The following is a 21,041-nucleotide window of genomic DNA, read 5'->3' as shown; positions in this document are numbered from 1 at the left end:
TTATCATACTCATTGTAGATTTATAAATGAGAGAAATGACAGTAATAAAGAAGCACGGCTGTTTTTCTTTCATAATTAAGATAATGGCAATTAGGGTTATCTTTTGATGATGACATTTTTTCGCAAAAAATACTTCCTCATTCCTACTCCCCTGTTCTAAAATAAGCTTTGTAAAGCTAGTACAAAGTTCAGTCACTTATTTTGAGACGGAGGGAGTACATTATTCAATAGAGGGAGTAGTAAGCTGGGCCTCTGGGTCAACCAGCGGTCGGGCCAGAGCATTCTGGCGCAGTGAGCGTCAAGTGGGTGTGCCCACCAACGGCGGGGAAGCAAGCAACCAACAACCTAGGATTCCATTTCGGCCCACGGACTCCTCCCCTCCCCGTCGTCCGGGTCTCCTCGTCTTCTCCACAGCCCACCCCGCAGTCTCGCTCTCGTGCACTGCCGCTCTCAAAATTTCGCGACTCTCTCTCGCGTCTCTCCATCGCCATGGAGATGGATGCGATGGGGAAGCAGCAGAGGGAGGAGGCGCTCCTCGGGGCTGCCGCCGCCGGCAACCTCCGCCTCCTCAAGAGTAACCCCGCCTCCTCCTCCTCCTCCTCATGCTCTTTCTCCTTAGGGTTTGATGATGGTAGTACGTAGCTTGACGGGTTAGTGCCTTGACTTGGCTCCCAATTCTCGCGTCGCGCAGAGATGGCGAGGTGGATGGGCTCCGGCGGGCAAGGCGAGGCCGCCGTCCTGGCGGCGGTGGAGGACGGCCAAGGGGACCGCGCGCTGCACCTGGCGGCCGCGGCGGGGCGGCTCGAGGTCTGCAGGTACCTCGTCCAGGACCTCCGCCTCGATGTCAATCAGCTCAACCTCATAGGTGGCGTTCCCTTCCCTGCTCCCCTCCGCGTCACTTGGCAGCTCTGTCAACTTCTATTTATGTATTTATTTATGCTGATTCTGCTCACTGTCAGTTACTACCACGCTGTATGGTGGAATTCGCATTTCAGGCTTCAGATTTTGTGTTACATGCTGTATGATGTATGCATTTGTAAATTGTCAACTTCTACTTGTGTATTAGTATGCTGATTCTGCTTACTAGTTAGTTACTACTTACTACCATGTGAAATCCGCATTTTAGGCTTCAAATTTGGTGTTACATGTTGTATATGGTGTATATATGCATTTGTAAATTGTGATTAAGTGACAAGTAGATCGATTTCAAATATCCCCATGTCCAATATATGCACACAGACATACCGCAAACATCGCCGGCTTTCTTTGGATATGTTGTACGGGCAAACCGCTACTTGTGGACTGTATATGAAGTGTCTCCTCTGTCTGTCGTTGTGCAATTTTGTCAACAGTAAACATGTGTCAGATGGATAGGCATTTGATACTGCACTAGCTAAGTTCTCTTTTCACGTTTGGCTCTCTTGTGTACAACTTTTTGTATTGAGGGCAGGATTGGCGTGAATTTGTTGAGCTCCTCATGTTTAATTTTTCGACTGTTGCAGGTGACACGCTACTGTACCTTTCTGCCTCATATGGGAGAGCTGATGCTGCAAGATATCTTCTTGATCATGGTGCTGATCCACTAGCTGGCAAAGTACACTCACCTCTCCATGGCGCTGCAAAGGAAGGTCTCTCTCTTTCCCAACAAGTATGCTTATTTATCACGTGTCAGTGCATACATAGTCAATTTGATTTTTTGCCTTAGAAAGCCACATCGCTGGATATAAGCAGCATTAGACTCCGACCAACATGGCCCCGCAGCTGTGGGTTAGCAGGCATAGGGATCCTAACCGGTGGTAGGAGGCACCGCATCAGCCTTAGAGATAACTGGATAAAGCGTTTTCGTAATGGTTTTGCTAATTCTCAGTCAGTGAAAATTAGTCTCAGGATTCTTTTTTTTTGTTTTATATGGCTGGTTATAAAATAAACTTTCAATTTTCCATTGTTATATGAAGTAAGCATTTCTGGGTCGACTGATCCAAATTGGATTAATTTGTTAACATTTGTCTGGTAGCCTCTCTCTGTTTGGTTTTGCCCCATATTGTTGTGAGAGAAGTAAGCATTTCTGGGCGACTGATCCAAATTGGATCCATTCCTTCAAACTAGTTATTGGTTTTCGTTTGATAAGATTAGTCTTAATTTTGTTAACATTTGTTTGGTAGGTTCTCTCTCTTTGAATAAAGTAAGTAAGAAACACACATCACAGCGCACAGAGCTACAGCCTTCACACTCTTGTGATCGTTATAGTTGACTACTATGACACCTCTCTTGGCTTGTGTGATGCTTGATGTTTATATTTTAGCATATACTTGCCATTTTTTTATGTGATTTCCATCGAACAAAGCTCCCATATACTTGCCATATTTTTTATTTGGATGATGGCCGAAGAAACATTAACGAGTGTGTGGAGAGAATAACTTTGAGGTTGGATATCTAATGTTATCTAAGGTTTTGATTATAATCTTATAAGCTCAAAATTGACGACTTCTTCTACTTCCAAGGATAGACAAGGAAAATTTGAATAGTCCCAATCCGTCCACTTTTGAAAACCTGGTCCTTGATGAGATAAGTGGTAACCAAAATGGTTACTGGGCAGTTCATGATCACAAAACTGAAAACTGGCCCAGAGTTAATTTTTAGTGCAAAATGAAAACTGAAAGCTGGTATCCGATGTTGGGAAATATTCTTGTCTCATTCATTCTTTTTTGAAACCTCGTTTTCCAGGACATTGTGAAATAGTAGAACTGCTGCTTTCAAGAGGAATCAATGTGGATTTAGATTCTGCGCAAGGGACGCCATTGCATGCAGCTGCTATTTCTAAACACCATGACATAATTAAGATCTTGTTGGAGCACCATGCCGATGTAAGACACCAGTTTCTTTGTTCTCTTCTTTGCGGTGAAAAAGAGAACTCTGGAACGGAATATCTTGTGGCCAGTGGTACTCGTGCTTCATCTGTGTATATTCTATTTGGGAATGCACTGGAATGGAAGATCTTGTTGCCTTTGATCTTGTGCTCCATCTGAACAAAAGATCTGCACTGTACTCCCTCTGTAAACTAATATAGGACCGTTTTAGTGATCTAAACGGTCCTATATTAGTTTAAGAGGGAGTATTTGAAACAACAAAAATTCATCATGGACAGTATTTAATTATCCTAAAGTAAAACGTGCTCATGTTATGTCTAATTTCTATGTAATATATTTCTTTCTGTTCCCTTCAGAAATACCAATATATTTAACACACCATGAGTATACTTTACTTCTCTATTGATGTATCTCAAAATTAATTTCTCTACTGGTCGCTCTTTTCTTTCCGACTAGTGTAAGTGATTGATTCTTCCACTTTTCGTAGCCTAACAAGGTTTACGGTCTTGGTTATGCCCCATTGAGTTGGGCCATCCGTGCCATCAGGCCCATGCCTAGAGAGCCGTTGGAATGTGTCAAGCTACTTGTTAAGGTCAGTACTCTTTCTTTGTATGGAGCTTTGTTAAAGTTTTGTAGGCACAACTTCATTTTCTTTGTGTATATAACATATAAAGCATTAACCCAAACAAATGATCAAATAGTTATTCATTTGCACAGGCTGGTGCTGATCTGAATTTTATTGACTTCGATGGTGGTAGTTACGTGATGTTGGCAGTGAAGTTTGACTCACCTGGCATCATGAAGTTCTTACTAGATGCTGGTGCTAACCCCAATATTCCCGATGAAGTGAGCTTTACTTGTTTTGCTGTTTTCACTTGTCATCATCTACTTTTCATGCATATGCTGTAAGTTAGCTGACATTATCGTTCCATTTTTTCTCTATGAGGTTATGTTAGGCTGTAGACTCTTGACACTTGACAGATTAGGATAATCATCTTACCCACACATCGTCTGACACCAGGAATAGGCTTGCATGAGGGGAAAACACTACTTCCTTGGGCTACAAAAAGATGGCATACACATTTTCGAGATTTAACTTTGATCATCAATTAGAGAAATAATACACAAGTCATGTAACTTAAAGATTGTACCATAGGAAAATTCTTTATATAGTACGAATTTAATGGTATAATTTTTGTGACACATAACCCACATTTTATTGGTTAAGGTCAAGGCTTAAGACATTTGTGACGACTATATATGCGGTATGCAATGCAGCAAGCAGAAGAGAAGATGCTGCTTCTGTGCATAACCGAAATCCATTTTTCAGTTGCACAGAAGAAAAATACACGATTCAAACCTATGTGGGATTATAAAATGGAATGGTTAGGTTGTATTTATACATCTGACATTCACCCCGGTCAATTCTTGATGACACATGGTCAGGGGAATTCAGTAACCTTATTTCACTTCTTATTCTGTGAGGGTACCTTCTTGCGCCTTGGATTAAGTATTATAGGTACTGTAGATACTAAATACATGAGCAAAAGGATGTAAAAATAGAGAATTTATGGTGGATCAAAGTTGCCAGTTATTATACCATAGGCGAACTTATGCCAATATTCCTCAATCTCTTCAATCCATCTCACATTCTCACTTACTCATGCTTGATATCTCACCTCCATGTAAAGCGGACCTCCAAAACGTCATCTGAATAATTTCACTCTCAGATCAGCATAATAGATTATGTTATTTCCCTACTTGAGCTTTTGGTCACAATCAGAAGTCAGAACCTAATAACTACCTCAATAGATCTACAGATGCTCCATGTCCTGCTTCACGTCCTAACAGAACAGAAATATAAAGGCTCCGCTCAAAACAAAATACCTATTATAAAGGATGCAAGTATGAAGAAAATATGCATCACTGTTTACTTTCCTTGTATCATTAGAATTGATGGTATAAAGTTTCTTGTGCCCAGGTCATATATATATATATATATATATATATATATATCCCGAATTAGGGTGTACAAGCTATAAGATGTACTCCCTCCGTCCCAAAATAAGTGTCTTTGATTTAGTAAAATTTTGTACTAAAGTTTTACTAAATCAAAGACACTTATTTTGGGACGATGGGAGTAGTTATGTACGGTCATTTTTCTCGCACATGCTTTTACAAAGATTACAAAAATAAAAAAAACATGCGAAGAACATTAGTACAGGTGCTTTACTTCTAGTTATTTATGATAAAAGTATAGCCCTTTAAATAAAGGACATTTTCATTCAACCGATATATCGAGGTGATACAACTGCACTGAGCAAATGGCCGGCCTCTGCATAGCATGATGCACACAGTCAACACGTCCAACACAAAAAGGACAGACCCAATGTTAGAAGCTCCCACACTAGGTGGGGTCTAGAGAGGGATTATACGAGGCAAGCCTTACCCCCGCACATTGCAATGCAGAGAGGCCGCGTCGAACCCTGGACCTCTTGGCACAAGTGGGAGTACTTCACCACTGCACCAGGCCTGTCCTTCCAACATGTCCAACACAACTAAAAAGAAAAAATAAAAAAAATGCGGATATAAGATAAAAATATAGCTATACCGGTGAATGTAAATAAATCAATATAAATCGCAACCTGAAATCATGGAAGAATTCGGCACTGAAATCCATCACTACCTAGAGGTTTCTGCTGGCACGTCCCAGTGCCTCGATAATTTAGTGTGGGATAATGCATCAGACACTTAGAAGAGGATCGAATCATGTGTCCTACCAAGGACCCCTTCGCCTGAACTTTGACTCTGCGGCCAGGAGGCAATGGAGGCCGGCACCAGTGCAGGAGGGATTACAGGTGGACTCCACATAACCTCGCTCTGACAAGGGCAGCGGTGGTGTAGAGAGGGAGGGAGGGAGACAAAGAGCTGTGTGTTTATAGTAGCAGAGATGATGTCGAAACATTGTAAAATTTGAATCTTCTGTGTTGTAAATTGCAGAGTATGTCATTTATATGTTTCTTGTCTACTGAATTAGGAATTGAAAAAAAAAATCTCCAGCTTCTTCATAGCCTGGTCAAAGAAACATAAAATGTTTCTTCTGCAAAGATTTATTTTGCCCCTTCCATGTATATTTTGGTGTTTGTATCATCTTCATCCTATTCTGTTTTGAAAAGTCTATGCAATACAGCATATTAGTTGAAGCTTTCAGTTATTAGTGTTAGTGTACTTGATGTAACCCTTGTCTTACAAATTTTGTTCGGAAGGATGAACGAGACTGTTCTATCATTTGTCCTTCGTAGTGATTTTCTTGAAGTCCAACCAGCCATTTCATTGAGATCTTAGGCTGTGATTCCTAAATATTAATTTGGAAATCTTTCAATTACATTTTGTATTTATATTTGTTATTTATTATTTACTCTTGCAGTGTGGTAGGACACCGATTGAAGTTGCTGCCTCTAAAGGCAGTAGGGACATGGTTGAAATGCTATTCCCTTTAACTCCTCCTATTTCAACGCTGCCGGACTGGAGTATTGATGGAATCATTTCTCATGTGAAACACTTTGGTTTGAAGCCGAGGGTATGTGTTTCATTCTGTGCTCACTTGCAGTTCCATATGTTATTTATCATCACCCTGTAGTTATGTTCTTTGGCAGTTCTGTCCATTAGAGTACAAATAGTTTTAATTCACGATTGTTGTAAATTCCATTGTGCAAACAAAAAATTCCATGCACAAATTTTACTTTTCGTGCATTGCATCACTATTAGCAAACTTCTAGTCTTTGGGTATGACCTTATGGTGAACTATTAATGTGCTAGACTTAATAAAGTTATCCTGGATGATATTGTGCCAGCCCTGCAACTACGGACAATGTAGTTTTTATTACGAATTTATAGTCTTATACATTAATTAGGATACGTCCTGATCTCCGGATAAACCCTGCAACACTGCAGTACAACCATAGTTAGTTTTAAATAGCGGGCTATGCCTCTTAGCAGAGGACATCTCTAAACACTATAGCGTGCTATTTAAAACTTTACTTCATGTGTTAGGACCAAAGTCTCTAAGCGCAGGATCTCTCTAAACGCTATAGCGGCGTTATCCTAGTCTTATACATTAATTAAGTGATATAAGCTGAGACTTACAAATTTGTACATTTTTCATGTTTACATTACAGGATATTTCTACATATTTATCCTAACAGCAATTTTTCTGTGATCAGGATAAAGAAATGTACGCAAAGAGAAGAACTGAAGTTAAACGGAAAGCTTCTGAGGCTTTTAAGAGAGGGGACTATTATATGGCATCAGAGATGTATAGCTCTGTAAGTCACTAGGGCCCATTTTTATTGCCTGAAGGAGTGATGGTTATTTTTTATATCTGTAAACTAGGGCATCACACAGTACTGTTATACAGAAGTTCCTATATTGAAATGTATCTGCTTGTCCAATACATTTGCTGGTTTCATGTGTACAGAGATCTCTATATCGATCAGAATAATACCATCTGAGCACCATCCCCATTGATATATTTATAATCTTGTACTCCCTCCGTCCGAAAAAACTTGTCATCGAAATGGACAAAAAAGGGTGTATCTAGAACTAAAATACATTTAGATACATCTCTTTTTATTCATTTTGATGACAAGTATTTTCGGACGGAGGGAGTAGTACTCTTTTTTTAGGCATCGCTAAAAGCTGCATGTGATTGATGTGTTTGTAGACAAGGGCATTTGACCCTAGTCCGGATGAGTATGCAACCATATTGGCAAATATTAGTCTATGCGCGTTGCGTGCTGGAAATGGAAAAGCTGCTCTGTCTTATGCTACCATGTGCAGAATGGGGCGACCTCTTTGGCCAAAAGCCTGCTACCAAGAAGGGGCAGCTCTTATGTTATTGAAGGTAAAAAGAACACAGTAGTTTTCTTCAAGCATCTGTGATCATGATCGTATAACTGATCATCTTATGGTGTGTACTTGTAGAAGTACGAGAGAGCATGTGAGGCTTTTGCGGATGGCTTGAAGCTTGACCCTACAAGTGGTGATATTGCAAATGCTTTAAGGTAACTGGTCCATGTTTTCGTGGTGTGTAGGGTGACGTGCAATCCCCTGCTTCGTAAGTTAAGTAAAAGAACAAATGATATCTTGATAGACAATTGTGTGCATGGAAGATGGTCTCCATCTCTAGAAAAATATTACATGGATTCAGTCCGTCAAGTCTGTTAAGTTTGTTTTTTCTTGAGCTGGAGCGATTTACTAATCACGGAAAGAACACTTAGTGTTGATCTGCTTATTATCATGATACATCTTCAGGGCAAGTTGTACACAGATTCCTGACAATTCTCATGTTCAAAATATTTTGGTCGCAGGGAAGCCCAAGAAGCAGCGAAGAATGCTCGTCGCCGTGAAAAGTGACCGACTGACAAGTCTTACATGCAGAATCCGATGCTTTGTTTTGTTGCTGAGCACCTTTTGTCTAGTCTGAAAACTTGTGATGATAATATACTGTTATTGTTAATTAAGACCTCCGTCACACCCATCGTTTTTAAATATGACTGGGGATGAACTCGCTAGCTTGATTCCAGTTCAAGTGTCGACAAGCTTTATCGTCACAGAACGTTAAGCTTGTTATATCTTATGGTTGAAATCATGGAATTCAGTACTGAGGTTCCTTTTTGCATTGTGACTGGCAGCCATTTCGAAGTTGGCACTAACCAGAAAGGTTTGGAACTTGGTGTATTGGGCAAAAGATCCAGGGAAACGTTTATTGTTCAGTAAATGTAGGGTATGTTCTGTGTCGTGCCCTCAAAGTAGTACTACTATCCTGATGCTTCAACCTGTTATTATTGCTGGTGCTTTAATTTGTTTGTACTGTAACATCTTGTAGCTTCACTAGTCCAATCAGCTACTGGAAATATCCATGTTCAGACATGGCAGATTTCCCCACTTCGACAATGAAATCATTTTGATATGAATACGGTCATATAGAGACAAAGAAACACCATGCCAGGAACAACATGCCAAACTTTTAGCCACAAATACTCCCTCCGTTCTGAATTACTCGTCGCAGAAATGGATGTATCTAGATGTATTTTAGTTCTAGATACATCCATTTTTGTGACGAGTAATTTGAAATGGAGGGAGTAACAAACAAGAGTCCTATTAGATTCTTGCCAAATCGAAATGTGCATGAGAAAACTCTTTGTTTTAAAAGGTTGTCTAAAGGTCGGTGAATTGGGCAAAATATCTAGGAAACTGTTTACTGTCTATCTATTCTGTCTCGTGACCACGACCGTGTTGAAGAAAAATAGTGCAAAAAATGATGTAATCATGTTGTTTGGTTGCTTGCATGGTAGTTGGCGTGGTTTCGCAGTGTGCAGGCACGTTTGATAGCAGCGGCTTCCCGCATGCGATGAGAGGAGTATGAAGCCTCACACAGAAATTAAGAGAATCTTTCTCACCTTGTGGTCTGCTTGAGTCTGCATGAGTAGAGACTGCTAATTCGGTCGTTTCTCCACAGTCTAGTCCCGGAGTGCTTTAAACACTGTGTGATGCAAGGAATTGATGCGAGTCAAGTAACCAAATACCGTGCGAAGTAAAAGATTGCATCCATTTGCAGTTTATCAACCATCATGTAGCCAACCAAACACGCTCTAATAGTAGTACCTTGACGACGCAAGCCAACCAACGCTCATGTCGCCAAAGACAACTGCCAATGGTTTTGTACAAGATGGATTAACAATCTGAATATCCATTTTTGAGCCAAGGCTCATCTGCACTCGGTCAAGAGAAAAATCACAGAAATACAAAATAAATTCAAAAAAGTGCATGGTATATAATTTGGTGCATGAAGTGCGCTCTAATTTTCTAACTATTTAAACATACGAGTAGCTCTCAGCAAAAAAGACAAATTGAGTCAGAACAATAAATCTTTACAGACCCCAAATTTAAGAGACTCGTTGCGCCTCAAGAGACTCACCTCGAACAAGGAGCAGTAGGCCACGGCGAGAAGCCATGGGGGCGGAAGGCATCCCCGCGGCCGTGTTGGGTTAAGCAGAGGAGTTGGGATGCCGTCCACGTCGCTGCATGCTGACGCCGGGAGGAAGTTTAAGCGTGTCTGTGCTTAAACTGCCTTTCAACTAGTTCAAATCATTTATCGGCTTTGGTAAATAAAATGCTTGATATTGCCAGCAAACTTCATTTTGATAAAGAATCCTCAAAAAATGTGGAAATAGTGTAAGGAGAGATGTGTTTGATATGTGGTTAAAACTCCTTCAAACCTGAGGGGGAGGTGTGTAAGGAGAAAGTGATATCAAACAACGTGCTCTTTTTAACATTGATGGCTTTTATTATCTGCTAAAAAACATACAAATACATATGCATCCCATTTTGCAAAAAAAAAAGTATGCACCCCCCTACATATTTGTGTGTAGATTTTATATAACATAAGAAAACAAACGAAAGTCAAGCTTATGGTCTGTTCTGGCAGAGTTTGCCTTTCAAAAAATAAAATTAAGAAACAAACCGTGGGCTTCAATGTTTACTGGATGAAGAATTTGATGAAGCTTTAATTGGCAAAAAAAATTGGTATGGGTAAGAATATGTGCAGATTGGGTGGGAAATTAATATCTAACATGGTACTTTCAAGGGCAGCACTACGCGTCAGCCGGCTGATCTGACATATAGATCAGCCGGCTGATCTGACATATAGATCAGCCGGCTTGACCGCCGTAGGATTAATCCGTTGGATCGCTTCGCGGGGCTGCATGCTGCCCCAGATCTCTAGTCGTTTCCAAATGGCATTTCCACCGGCTCGTGAGCTGTTCGCTTGAGTGATGCGAGCCATCAGTTTCTCCTTTCTAATTTTGTGCAACAATACTCTTGTTGCCAAACCTTCTTTTCTCTAATTTTCTGCAACAAGATCTTTATTGCGGAAAGTTCTCTTCTCTAATTTTCTACAACAAAAGCTTTGTTGCGGAACCTTCTCTTTTCTAATTTTCTGCAATAAGACTTTTGTTGCAAAACCTCCCGTTCACTAATTTCCTCTAACACGTCTCATCTTGCAAAATCTTTTCTTCTTTAATTTTCTACAACAAGACTCTTGTTGCAAAAATTCCAAACACATCTTCCGCCGCGTCTAATTTTCTGTAACAAGATATTTGTTGCAAAAATTGCAACAACATCTCTGTCCGCATCACGCACTAACACAATCGTCCTATGTTGTCACCATGTCGCCGTTCCGCAACAACATTATTGTTACAGAAACTTGGAGTGAACATGGACGTACTGCGTGGTTATATGGTTGCTGCTTGCGCCGATGGTGTCAGGATGGTGATGAGGTTGATGGCGCTCCACATCGATGGTCCAGGGAGAGCGTACGCGTGGGACCATATGACGCGTGGCGCCTGAGCAAGGCGGCTGATTTCCTCAAGCAAATCAGCCGGCTGTTTAGAAGCTTTTCCCTATTTCCAAAGGATATATATTTAAAATATGTATGTTCCTTTGCAAGGCACGGGCAATTTTCCTAGTATCATATAAGAAAACAAACGAAAGTCAAGCTTATGGTCTGTTCTGGCAGAGTTTGCCTTTCAAAAATAAAAATAAGAAACAAACCTTGGGCTTCAATGTTTACTTGGGCATGGGCCATGGCCATGGGCTCTCGAACCATCAAAACAAAATCACATTTTCCCCGTCAATAACATCTTGCCTGCTCCCACGGCCCAGGGCTCACGGACTCCTCCCCTCCGATCCGGCTCTCCCCTTCTTCTCCACCCCGCAGCGCACTGCCGCTCTCGAAATTTGGTGACTCCCTCTCGCCGCCTGCTCGATCGCCATGGAGATGGAGATGGAGGCGATGGGGAAGCAGCAGCGGGAGGAGGCGCTCCTCCGCGCCGCTGCCGACGGCAACCTCCGTCTACTCAAGGGTAACCCCGCATCTTCCTTACGCTCTTCCTTCTTAGGGTTTGATGATGGTAGTAGCTTGACGGATTTAGTGCTGGACTTGGCTCCCATTTCTCGCGTTGCGAAGAGATGGCGCGGTGGATGGGCTCGGGAGGCGAAGGAGAGGCCGCCATCCTGGGCACGGTGGAGGACGGCGTAGGGGACCGCGCGCTGCACCTGGCGGCCGGGTCGGGTCGGCTCGAGGTCTGCAGGTACCTCGTCGAGGACCTCCGCCTCGATGTCAATCAACTCAACTTCATAGGTGGTGTTCCCTTTGCGTCAATTCGCAGATTCGTCAACTTTTGTTCATGTATTTATGCTTATTCTTCAACTAGTTAGTTATATACCATGTGGAATTTGCATCTCAGGCTTCAAATTTGGTGTTACATATGTAAATTGTGACTACGTAACAAGTGGAGTTAAGATATCCAATATATGCACACGGCCATGCCCAGAGAGTCCATTCACCATACCTCAAACATCATTGATTTTCTTTGGATATGTTATATGAGCAAACCACCATGTGTGAACTGTATCTAAAGTGTCTCCCCTGCCTGCCGTCATGCAATTTTGTCAACAGTAAGCATGTGTCAGATGGAAAGGCATTTGATACCGTGCTAGTGAAGTTCTCTTTCCACGTTTGGCTCTTGTGTGTACAATTTTTTGTATTGAGGGCATGATTAGCGTGAATTTGTTGAGCTCCTCATGTTTACTTTTTCGGCTGTTGCAGGTGATACACCACTGTACCATTCTGTCTTGTATGGGAGAGATGCTGCTGCAAGATATCTTCTTGATCATGGTGCTGATCCACTAGCTGGCAAAGTACACTCACCTCTCTATGCCGCTGCAAAGGAAGGTCTCTCTCTTTCCCAACAAGCATGCTTATTCATCGCATGTGTCAGTGCATACATAGTCAATCTGATTTTTTGGCTTAGAAAGCCACATCACTCGATATAAGCAACATTAGACTCCGACAAACTATCAATAGAGCTGAGAGAGCAAGAAGAACTGGAAAGGGGTTCAGGAGACGTGATTCCCTTCTTTGATGCTGTCAAACGTTTTGTTGCTATTCCTTCAGGGTTCGCTTTGATTTAGGGATATGGAGGCTTGGAATCAGAAATGCTTGCTGGAGTTAAATCTAATCCTGTATTTGAATGGAGGGAATTGGAAAAGGAGAAGGAAAGTCATATGAACCTGTGTTTTCAATTTTGAATTTGTCATTGTTTCATCCTGTTATAAAATAAAATTTGAATTTGTCACTGTTAGTTCAAATCAATTCCTCATATCATCGAGAGAAGTAAGCATTTCTGGATCGACTGATCCAAATTGGATCCATTCCTTCAAATTAGTTATTACTCCCTCCGTTCCCAAATATAAGTCTTTTTAGACATTCCAACAAGTGACTACATACGGAGTAAAATGAGTGAATCTATACTCTAAAATATGTCTACATACATCCGTATGTTGTAGTCCATTTGAAATGTCTAAAAAGACTTATACTTAGGAACGAAGGGAGTAGTTTTCTTTTGATAAGATTAGCTAGTCTTAATTTTGTTAACATTTGTTTGGTGGCCTCTCTCAGTTGGAATAGACTTGGTTAAGGAATAAAGTAAGCAAGAAACACACGTCACAGGCACAGAGCTACAACCTCCACTCTTGGGATCGCGACAGTTGACTACTATGACACCTCTCCTGGCTAGTGTGATGCTTGATGTTTCTATTTTAGCATAGCTTGCCATATGTTTTATGTGATTTCCATAGAACAAAGCTCCCATATATATGATTTGGGTGATGGCTGAAGAACCATTATCATATGTGTGGAGAATAACTTTGAGGTTTGGTATTTTGAAGTTGAATATCCAATGTTATCCAAGTTGTTGATTACAATCTTATAAGCTCAAAATCGACGACTTCTTCTATTTCCAAGGATAAACAAGTAAATTTTGAATAGTCCCAATCGGATCACTTTTGAAAACCTGGTCCTGGATGAGATGTGTGGTAAACTAAAAGGTTACTGCAGTTCATGATCACTAAACTGAAAACTGGTCCAGAGTTAATTTTTCATGCAGATGTAAAGTTAGCTACATCTGAGGTAAAAGGTGTTGCCCATGAGGTCACGGGTTCGAGTCCTGGGAACAGCCTTTTGCAGAAATGTAGGGAAAGGCTGCTGCACGCATACAAATGACCCAAAGTGGTTGGACCCTTCGCCGGACCCTTCGCAAGCGGGAGCTAGATGCACAGGGCTGCCCTTTTATGTAAAGTCAGCTACATGTTGGAAAATGTTCTTGTCTCATTCATCTTTTTGAAACTTCATTTTCCAGGACATTGCGAAATAGTAAAACTGCTGCTTTCAAGAGGAATCAATGTGGATTTAGATTCTTTACAAGGGACGCCATTGCATGCAGCCGCTATCTCTAAAGACCATGACATAATTAAGATTTTGTTGGAGCACCATGCCAATGTAAGACACCAGTTTATTGGTTCTCTTCTTTGCGGTGTATGAAAAAGAAAACTCTGGAACGGACTGTGGCCAGCGGTACTCGTGCTCCATCTCTATATTCTATAATTGGGAAAATCTTGTTGCCTCTGATACCTGTGCTCCATCTGAACAAAAGATTTGCATTGTATTTGAAGCAACAGTAGTTACCATGGACAACACTTAATTATCCTAAAGTAAAACATGCTCACTTTCCCAGAAGCCAATGACATGTTATGTCTAATTTCTATGTAAATGTATTTCTTTCTGTTGCCTTCAGAAATACCAATATAATTAACACATCACAAGAACTCCCTCCGTCCCATAATATAAGAACGTTTTGCAAGCTATTTAGCTTGCAAAACGATCTTATATTATGGTACGGAGGGAGTAGATTTTATTTTTCTCTATTGACGTATCTAAGAATTAATCTCTATTGGTTCCTTTACTTTTTTTGACAAGTGTGAGTTATTGATTCTTCTACTTTCCGCAGCCTAACAAGGTTTTTGGTCTTGGTTATACCCCATTGAGTTGGGCCATCAGGGCCTTCGAGCCCATGCCGAGAGAGCCGTTGGAATGTGTCAAGCTACTTGTTAAGGTCAGTACTTTTTCTTCGTATGGAGCTTTGTTAAAGTTCTGTAGGCACAGCTTCATTTTCTTTGTGTATATGTTTTCTGTGGCTGACATATCAAGCATTAACTCAAACAAATGATCAAATAATTATTCATTTGCACAGGCTGGTGCAGATCTTAATTTTATTGACTTCAATGGTGGTAGTTATGCGATGTTGGCAGTGAAGTCTGGCTTCCCTGGCATCATGAGGTTCTTGCTAGATGCTGGTGCTAACCCCAATATTCCTGATGAAGTGAGCCTTACTTGTTTTGCTGTTGTCATTTGTCATCATCTACTTTTCATGCATATGCTGTAAGTTAGCTGAACATTGTTCCATTTTTTCTCTATGAGGTCATGTTAGGCTGCAGATCTTGTTTAAAAAATGTGGTTGTAGACTCTTGACACTCGACAGATTAGGATAATCTTCTTACCCACACATCGTCTGATGCCGGGAATAGGCTTACATGAGGATAAAACACTACTTTCGTTGTATCATCAGAATTGATGGTATAAAGTTTCTTGTCCCCAGGTCATAGATATCCTGAAGTAGGGTGTACAAGCTAAGGTGTATTTATATATGGTCATTTTTCTCGCACTTACCTTATGTTTTTACAACGATTACAAAAATCTAAAAATTAACATGCGAAGAACATTAGTATTGGTGCTTTACTTAATTACTAGTAAATGGCACGTGTCGTGCACGTGTATAATTCTAGGATTATTGTGAAATGCCGCATGTTGGGGTGGGGTGGGGGGTGACCTATGGCAGTTAATTGTATTCAATATAATTATATTGTCAGCATTTATTTGGTTATTTTTTTTTCAAGTATGACCAATACACATGAGAAGCGGTTGTTTTCTCTTGACACACATCTATATAATTTAAACTACGATGAGTAGAGTCACGTACGCATATTAACACTATTAATCGTAATGACGTAAACACTTTAATATTTGTGTAATCTTGCTTTTACATAATTTGAAATCCTCAAACATATATAAATTTAATATGTGCTAAATTGGGTAACGGAAAGAGTACTAAGTTGCAAGTTATTAATCATTACGAATAAATTAATTATTCAACTCAAAAAGAAGAATAAAATAATTATTCAAGCATTGATTATGTCCTTTTTGGTTGATCAGAGTTGTCCACAAAAAATATTGGTAAACAAAAGGAAAAAAAACAGGGTAGTACTATTTCTAAAATGAATATGGGAGAAAGTAAAATCTATTCAACCGTAACATGTATTATCCTGCACCATTGCATGCTTTTTCGCACTCTCTCATCGTGATTAGGATGCCTACTTGCTAGCTAGTACCTTTGCTAGTACTACTCTATGCGCAGTACAAATTTGTCATGGGAGTTCACCAGAAATTTCTGGATAGCGAAGGCAGAATCACGTGCGTGGTACAAATTTCATGCGGGAGTGACAGGCAGCAGGGGGATGGGGCCCACAGCGAATCCTTGCAATATGAGCCATCAGATTAACATATCCAACGGTGTCAATGTGGCCACGTAGTCCTCTATCACAAGCCACTAAATATGAGCTGTTCAATTAGAAAGATCCAACGGCTTATACGAAGTGCTACTGGTACACTATATAGGAATAGGAGTATAGATATAGATTTATGATAAAAATATAGCTTTTTCGATAAAGGACATTTACATTTAAGTGATACAACCGCACTGAGCGAATGCCCGGCCTCTGCTGTGCACGATGCACACAGCCAACACAGCCAAAAAGAAGAAATGCAAATATAGTATAAAAAATATAGCTATATCGGTGAACAGAAATAAATCAATGTAAATCGCAAACCTGAAATCTTCGAAGCATTTGGCACTGAAATCCATCACTACCTAGGTTTCTGCTGGCACCAACGTCCCAGTGCCTAGATGATTCTGTGTGGAACATTACCATCAATGCATCAGACGCTTAGAAGAGGATCAGACCATGTGTCCCACCAAGGACCCCTTCGCCCCACCTGAACTTCGGCTCTGCGGCCAGGAGGCAATGGAGGTCGGCACCGGTGCAGCAGGGATTGCAGGTGGACTCCACATAGCTGCGCTCTGACAAAAGGCAGCAGTGGTGTAGAGAAGGAGGGAAGGAGACAAAGAGATGTGTGTTTATAGTAGTAGAGATGATGTCGAAAGTATCTCATGTAAATGTTCCTTGTCTACTGAACTAGGAATTAAAAAAAATCTCCAGCTTCTTCATAACCTGGTCAAAGAAACATAAAATGCTACTTCTGCAAAGATTTCTTTTGCCCCTTCCATTCATATTTTGGTGTTTGGATCATCTTCATCCTATTCTGTTTTGAAAAGTTTATGCAATACAACATATGAACTGAAGCTTTCGATTATTAATGTTACTGTATTTGATGTAACCCTTGTCTTACAAATTTTGTTACGAAGGATGAACGAGGCTGTTCCACCATTTTTTGTCCTTGCATAGTGGTTCTCTTGAAGTTCATCCAGCCATTTCGTTAATGTGTAAATCTTCCAATTACATTTTGTATTTATATTTGGTATTTACTCTTGCAGTGTGGTAACACACCAATTGAAGTTGCTGCCTCTAAAGGCAGTAGGGACATGGTTGAAATGTTATTCCCTTTAACTTCTCCTGTTTCAACGCTGCCGAACTGGAGTATTGATGGAATCATTTCTCATGTGAAACACTTTGGTTTGAAGCCGATGGTATGTGTTTCCTTCTGTGCTCACTTGCAGTTCCATATGTTATTTATCATCACCCTGTAGTCTGTTCTTTGGAAGTTCTGCCTATCATTTAGAGTAGAAATAGTTTTTCCACAATTATTCTAAACTTCATTATGCAAACAAAAACATTCCATGCGAATTTTACTTTTGGTGCATTGCATCACTATTAGCAAACTCCTAGTCTTTGGGTATGCCTGCATGGTGTACTATTAATGTGCTAGACTTAACAAGTTATTTTGGATGATATTGTGCCTGCCCTGAAACTCCGGACAATAGTTTTTATTACGAGTTTATAGTCTTGTACTCCCTCTGTAAAGAAATATAAGAGCGTTTAGATCAGTACTTAGTGATCTAAACACTCTTATATTTCTTTATGGAGGGAGTACATTAATTAGGATACACCCTGAATTCTGGATAAACCCTGCAACACTGCAGGACAACACATTTTTTCTTGCCTTAGACATTATTTAGGTGATATAGGACGACACCTACAAATTTGTGCATTTTTCATGTTTTACATTACTAGCTAGTTCTACGTATTTGTTGTAACCAGTTCTGTTTTTGTGGTCAGGATAAGCAAAAATGTGCGAAGATAAGAACTGAACTAAAGCAGAAAGCTTCAGAGGCATTTAAGGAAGGGAAATATTATGTGGCATCAGAGATGTATACTGGTGTAAGTCACTAAGGCCCATCTTTATTGCCTGAAGGAGTGGTGGTTATTTTTTATATTTGTATACTGTTAATATCAGTCCATGCTATATTTTTGTTCACACTTCTTTCTGGTAAAACATGTGCTGTTGTATGTCAGTTCCACAGTACAAGGCATACACAATCTAGGCGTCCTGCTCTCTTAGTAATTATGAGGTAGTTGAGCAGTTTGTGTTCAAAGGTCTGCGGTGGTAACACAGTACCTTTTTTTTAGAATGTAGGTAAGAAGTTCCTACTTTGAAATGTATCTGCTTGTCCAATACATCTGCTGGTTTCATGTGTACGGAGATCTCTATATCAATCAGAATAACACCTTCTGAGCGTCATCCTCATTGATATAATTATTGTCTTGGAGTACTCTATTTTGGAATTGCTAAAAGCTGCATGCGACTGATGTGTTGTAGGCAATGGCATTTGACCCTAGTCCAGATGATTGTGCGACCATATTGGCAAATAGGAGTCTCAGTACGTTGCGCGGTGGGAATGGAAGAGCTGCTCTCTCTGATGCTACCATGTGCAGGATGGCGCGACCTCTTTGGCCAAAAGCTTGCTATCGAGAAGGCGCTGCTCTTATGTTATTGAAGGTAAAAAGAACGCAGTAGTTTTCTTCAAGCATTTGTGATCATGATCATATAACTAATCATCTTATGGCATGTACTTGTAGAAGTACGAGAGAGCATGCGAGGCTTTTGCGGATGGCTTGAAGCTTGACCCTACAAATGGTGATCTTGCAAATGCTTTAAGGTAACTGGTCCATATTTTCGTGGTGTGTAGGGTGATGTGCAATCCCCTGCTTCGTAAGTTAAGTAAAAGAACAAATGATATCTTGATAGACAACTGTGCGCATGGAAGATGGGTCTCCATCTCTTTTGAGGAATATTACATGGATTCAGTCATTCAAGTCTATTAAGTTCTTTTTTTCTTGAGCTGGAGCGATTTACTAATCGCAGAAAGAACACTAGTGCTGATCTTTGCATTTCATGATTCATCTCCAGTGCAAGTTGTACACAGATTCTTGACAATTCTCATGTTCAAAATATTTTGGGCGCAGGGAAGCCCAAGAAGCAGCAAAGAATGCTCGTCGCCGTGAAAAGTGACTGACATGTCAAGTCTTACATGCAGAATCCGAGGCTTTGTTTTGTTGCTGAGCACCTTTTGTCTAGTCTGAAAACTTGTAATGATAATTACCTGGAAGCGGTGATTCGGTGCTCGAGCCCAGATGCTCCCGAAATCTTCGTCGTCCGCTCGTTACTCGGGATGCAAACAAATCCTGCTGGCGCATCTGCTGCGGAACGGGGAAAAAAGGGTTGTATTCGATATACAGCAGGAAACAGTGGAGCTTTTGTGGGCCCAGATCGTACGCGGGGAAAGGCCCGTTTCGCTTGCCAGTTATGTGGTCCGTGGACCAGGACGTTTGGTTTGCACGAGCCACGGATCAGAAAAGTGTGGAGCCCGTTTGGATAAAACGGCGATGTTTGGAGTCATCTCCCCCCCTCTACCCGCAGAAATCACCTCTGTTCCGCCTTCATGGATTACGGGAGGACAGGCGGCGGCGCTTGATCTTACCAGAAACTAGAAGATGGAAGATTGTGTGCTTGAGTCCTTGCTTGATGCCGTGGACAGGTTAGTTCCCGGGGGATCTAATATGTTTCTTGGGGTAAGCAGTGTCAGTGGGCACGCCGGGAGAAATAAGCTAACGCTGGCCATGACCGGCGCTGGTTGCCACTTGAAATCAGGTTCCCGCTCCGGGAGGAGTTCGTCGATAGCTTGGATCACACAGATCCGGTGCCTCTGGCATTTCTGCTGGAGAGCTTGGCCAACGGTGGAGTCCCGGGGGACTCAAACAATGGGTCTGGTTGCGGGCAGCAGATCGGCAGCGCTGTCCCGGAGAGAGCACACGGGGTGGTGTGCCGTCGTCCGGATGCTTCTCCTACTTAGTCGGCGCAGTCAACTGACAGAATCAACCGGCAAGCCCCCGCTGGACGAAAAGGTCTGAACCCCAAACACTGTCATTGTAGAATTGCATTTGTTCAGAGTGTTTGCCCCACGTTCATGTAGCCAAACAAAAAATAGAATATCTGAGCTCACAGTAGCACGAATGAAAAATGCAGGAACTGATCTATGCAGCAGTAGAAATGTAAACCATGGTAGGCGATTGTAACAGTATAGCTGCTGTAACTACTTTTATGCAAATTCAGCTGGAAGTATTTTACTATTGAAGGCCGGTTTGTAAATTTAGGTTACGACTCGGTAGTGCACCACCAGACAGGACTCTATGCCCATCACGGATGAGTGCATTGGAACAATCTATTCGGAAGTATGTGGAACCTATGAAAAGTTTAGTACATCCCACACTAGGCCTAAGTTTCAGTTCATTGTGAGAGGCGACTTCTATAAAAGCCGGCTAAACGCCGAAAGGACAAAGTCAATGCAAGAAATTGTCTGCGGCTGCTCGGTAAAAACTGATTCATGTAATTATCGTTTTGGAAAATAAGTGGCAGCCATGGGTTTCGGTGCTGCAAGTGTGTTTAAATGATGGCATTTGTGTTTTTATCAAATTATACAGGGGAAACGAGAGGCAGAGAATAGTAGGTCATGCCACTATGAGTGTCCTGCATTTATAAGGCTGCTGCGCACGACCCACAACAGCTGGTACATAATAGAGCAAGGACATGGCCCATGACAAATATAACAAAGGCTATCTGGAAACAATCTTTTTCAAGCT

The 21,041-nt window shown here is 41.2% G+C and overlaps 2 protein-coding genes across 2 annotated transcripts; both read left to right on the top strand.

Moving 5' to 3' along the window:
• The first annotated feature begins 703 nt into the window (after positions 1 to 703).
• On the top strand, positions 704 to 8,836 carry LOC125507470 (ankyrin-2-like). The gene is made up of 13 exons (XM_048672043.1): positions 704 to 865; positions 960 to 1,019; positions 1,503 to 1,628; positions 2,725 to 2,957; positions 3,355 to 3,459; positions 3,585 to 3,713; positions 6,295 to 6,503; positions 6,921 to 6,927; positions 7,091 to 7,192; positions 7,591 to 7,770; positions 7,851 to 7,930; positions 8,561 to 8,641; positions 8,755 to 8,836. The coding sequence occupies exons 1-13, from the start codon at positions 706 to 708 to the stop codon at positions 8,834 to 8,836; spliced, it is 1,554 nt and encodes a 517-aa protein (XP_048528000.1). The 5' UTR covers positions 704 to 705.
• A 2,787-nt stretch (positions 8,837 to 11,623) lies between these two features.
• Positions 11,624 to 19,497, top strand: LOC125506161 (ankyrin-1-like). Its single transcript, XM_048671023.1, has 11 exons — positions 11,624 to 11,791; positions 11,896 to 12,069; positions 12,538 to 12,663; positions 14,129 to 14,268; positions 14,777 to 14,881; positions 15,020 to 15,148; positions 17,438 to 17,590; positions 18,180 to 18,281; positions 18,721 to 18,900; positions 18,981 to 19,060; positions 19,368 to 19,497. Exons 1-11 carry the CDS (start codon positions 11,701 to 11,703, stop codon positions 19,411 to 19,413), a joined length of 1,326 nt encoding a protein of 441 aa, XP_048526980.1. The 5' UTR covers positions 11,624 to 11,700; the 3' UTR covers positions 19,414 to 19,497.
• The last annotated feature ends 1,544 nt before the right edge of the window (positions 19,498 to 21,041 follow it).

Source organism: Triticum urartu, chromosome 5, assembly GCF_003073215.2.
Source record: "Triticum urartu cultivar G1812 chromosome 5, Tu2.1, whole genome shotgun sequence".
Lineage (NCBI taxonomy): Eukaryota > Viridiplantae > Streptophyta > Magnoliopsida > Poales > Poaceae > Triticum > Triticum urartu.
This window is presented reverse-complemented; position numbering and strand designations above follow the sequence as displayed.

Excerpts from the sequence above, each read along its gene's own strand:
- LOC125507470 (XM_048672043.1), top strand. The coding sequence starts at position 706 with ATGGGCTCCGGCGGGCAAGGCGAGGCCGCCGTCCTGGCGGCGGTGGAG. Across the intron at positions 1,629-2,724 it reads CCATGGCGCTGCAAAGGAAG|GACATTGTGAAATAGTAGAA; the intron begins GTCTCTCTCTTT and ends CTCGTTTTCCAG. Across the intron at positions 2,958-3,354 it reads GTGGTACTCGTGCTTCATCT|CCTAACAAGGTTTACGGTCT; the intron begins GTGTATATTCTA and ends CACTTTTCGTAG.
- LOC125506161 (XM_048671023.1), top strand. The coding sequence starts at position 11,701 with ATGGAGATGGAGATGGAGGCGATGGGGAAGCAGCAGCGGGAGGAGGCG. Across the intron at positions 12,664-14,128 it reads CTATGCCGCTGCAAAGGAAG|GACATTGCGAAATAGTAAAA; the intron begins GTCTCTCTCTTT and ends TTCATTTTCCAG. Across the intron at positions 14,269-14,776 it reads TGTTGGAGCACCATGCCAAT|CCTAACAAGGTTTTTGGTCT; the intron begins GTAAGACACCAG and ends TACTTTCCGCAG.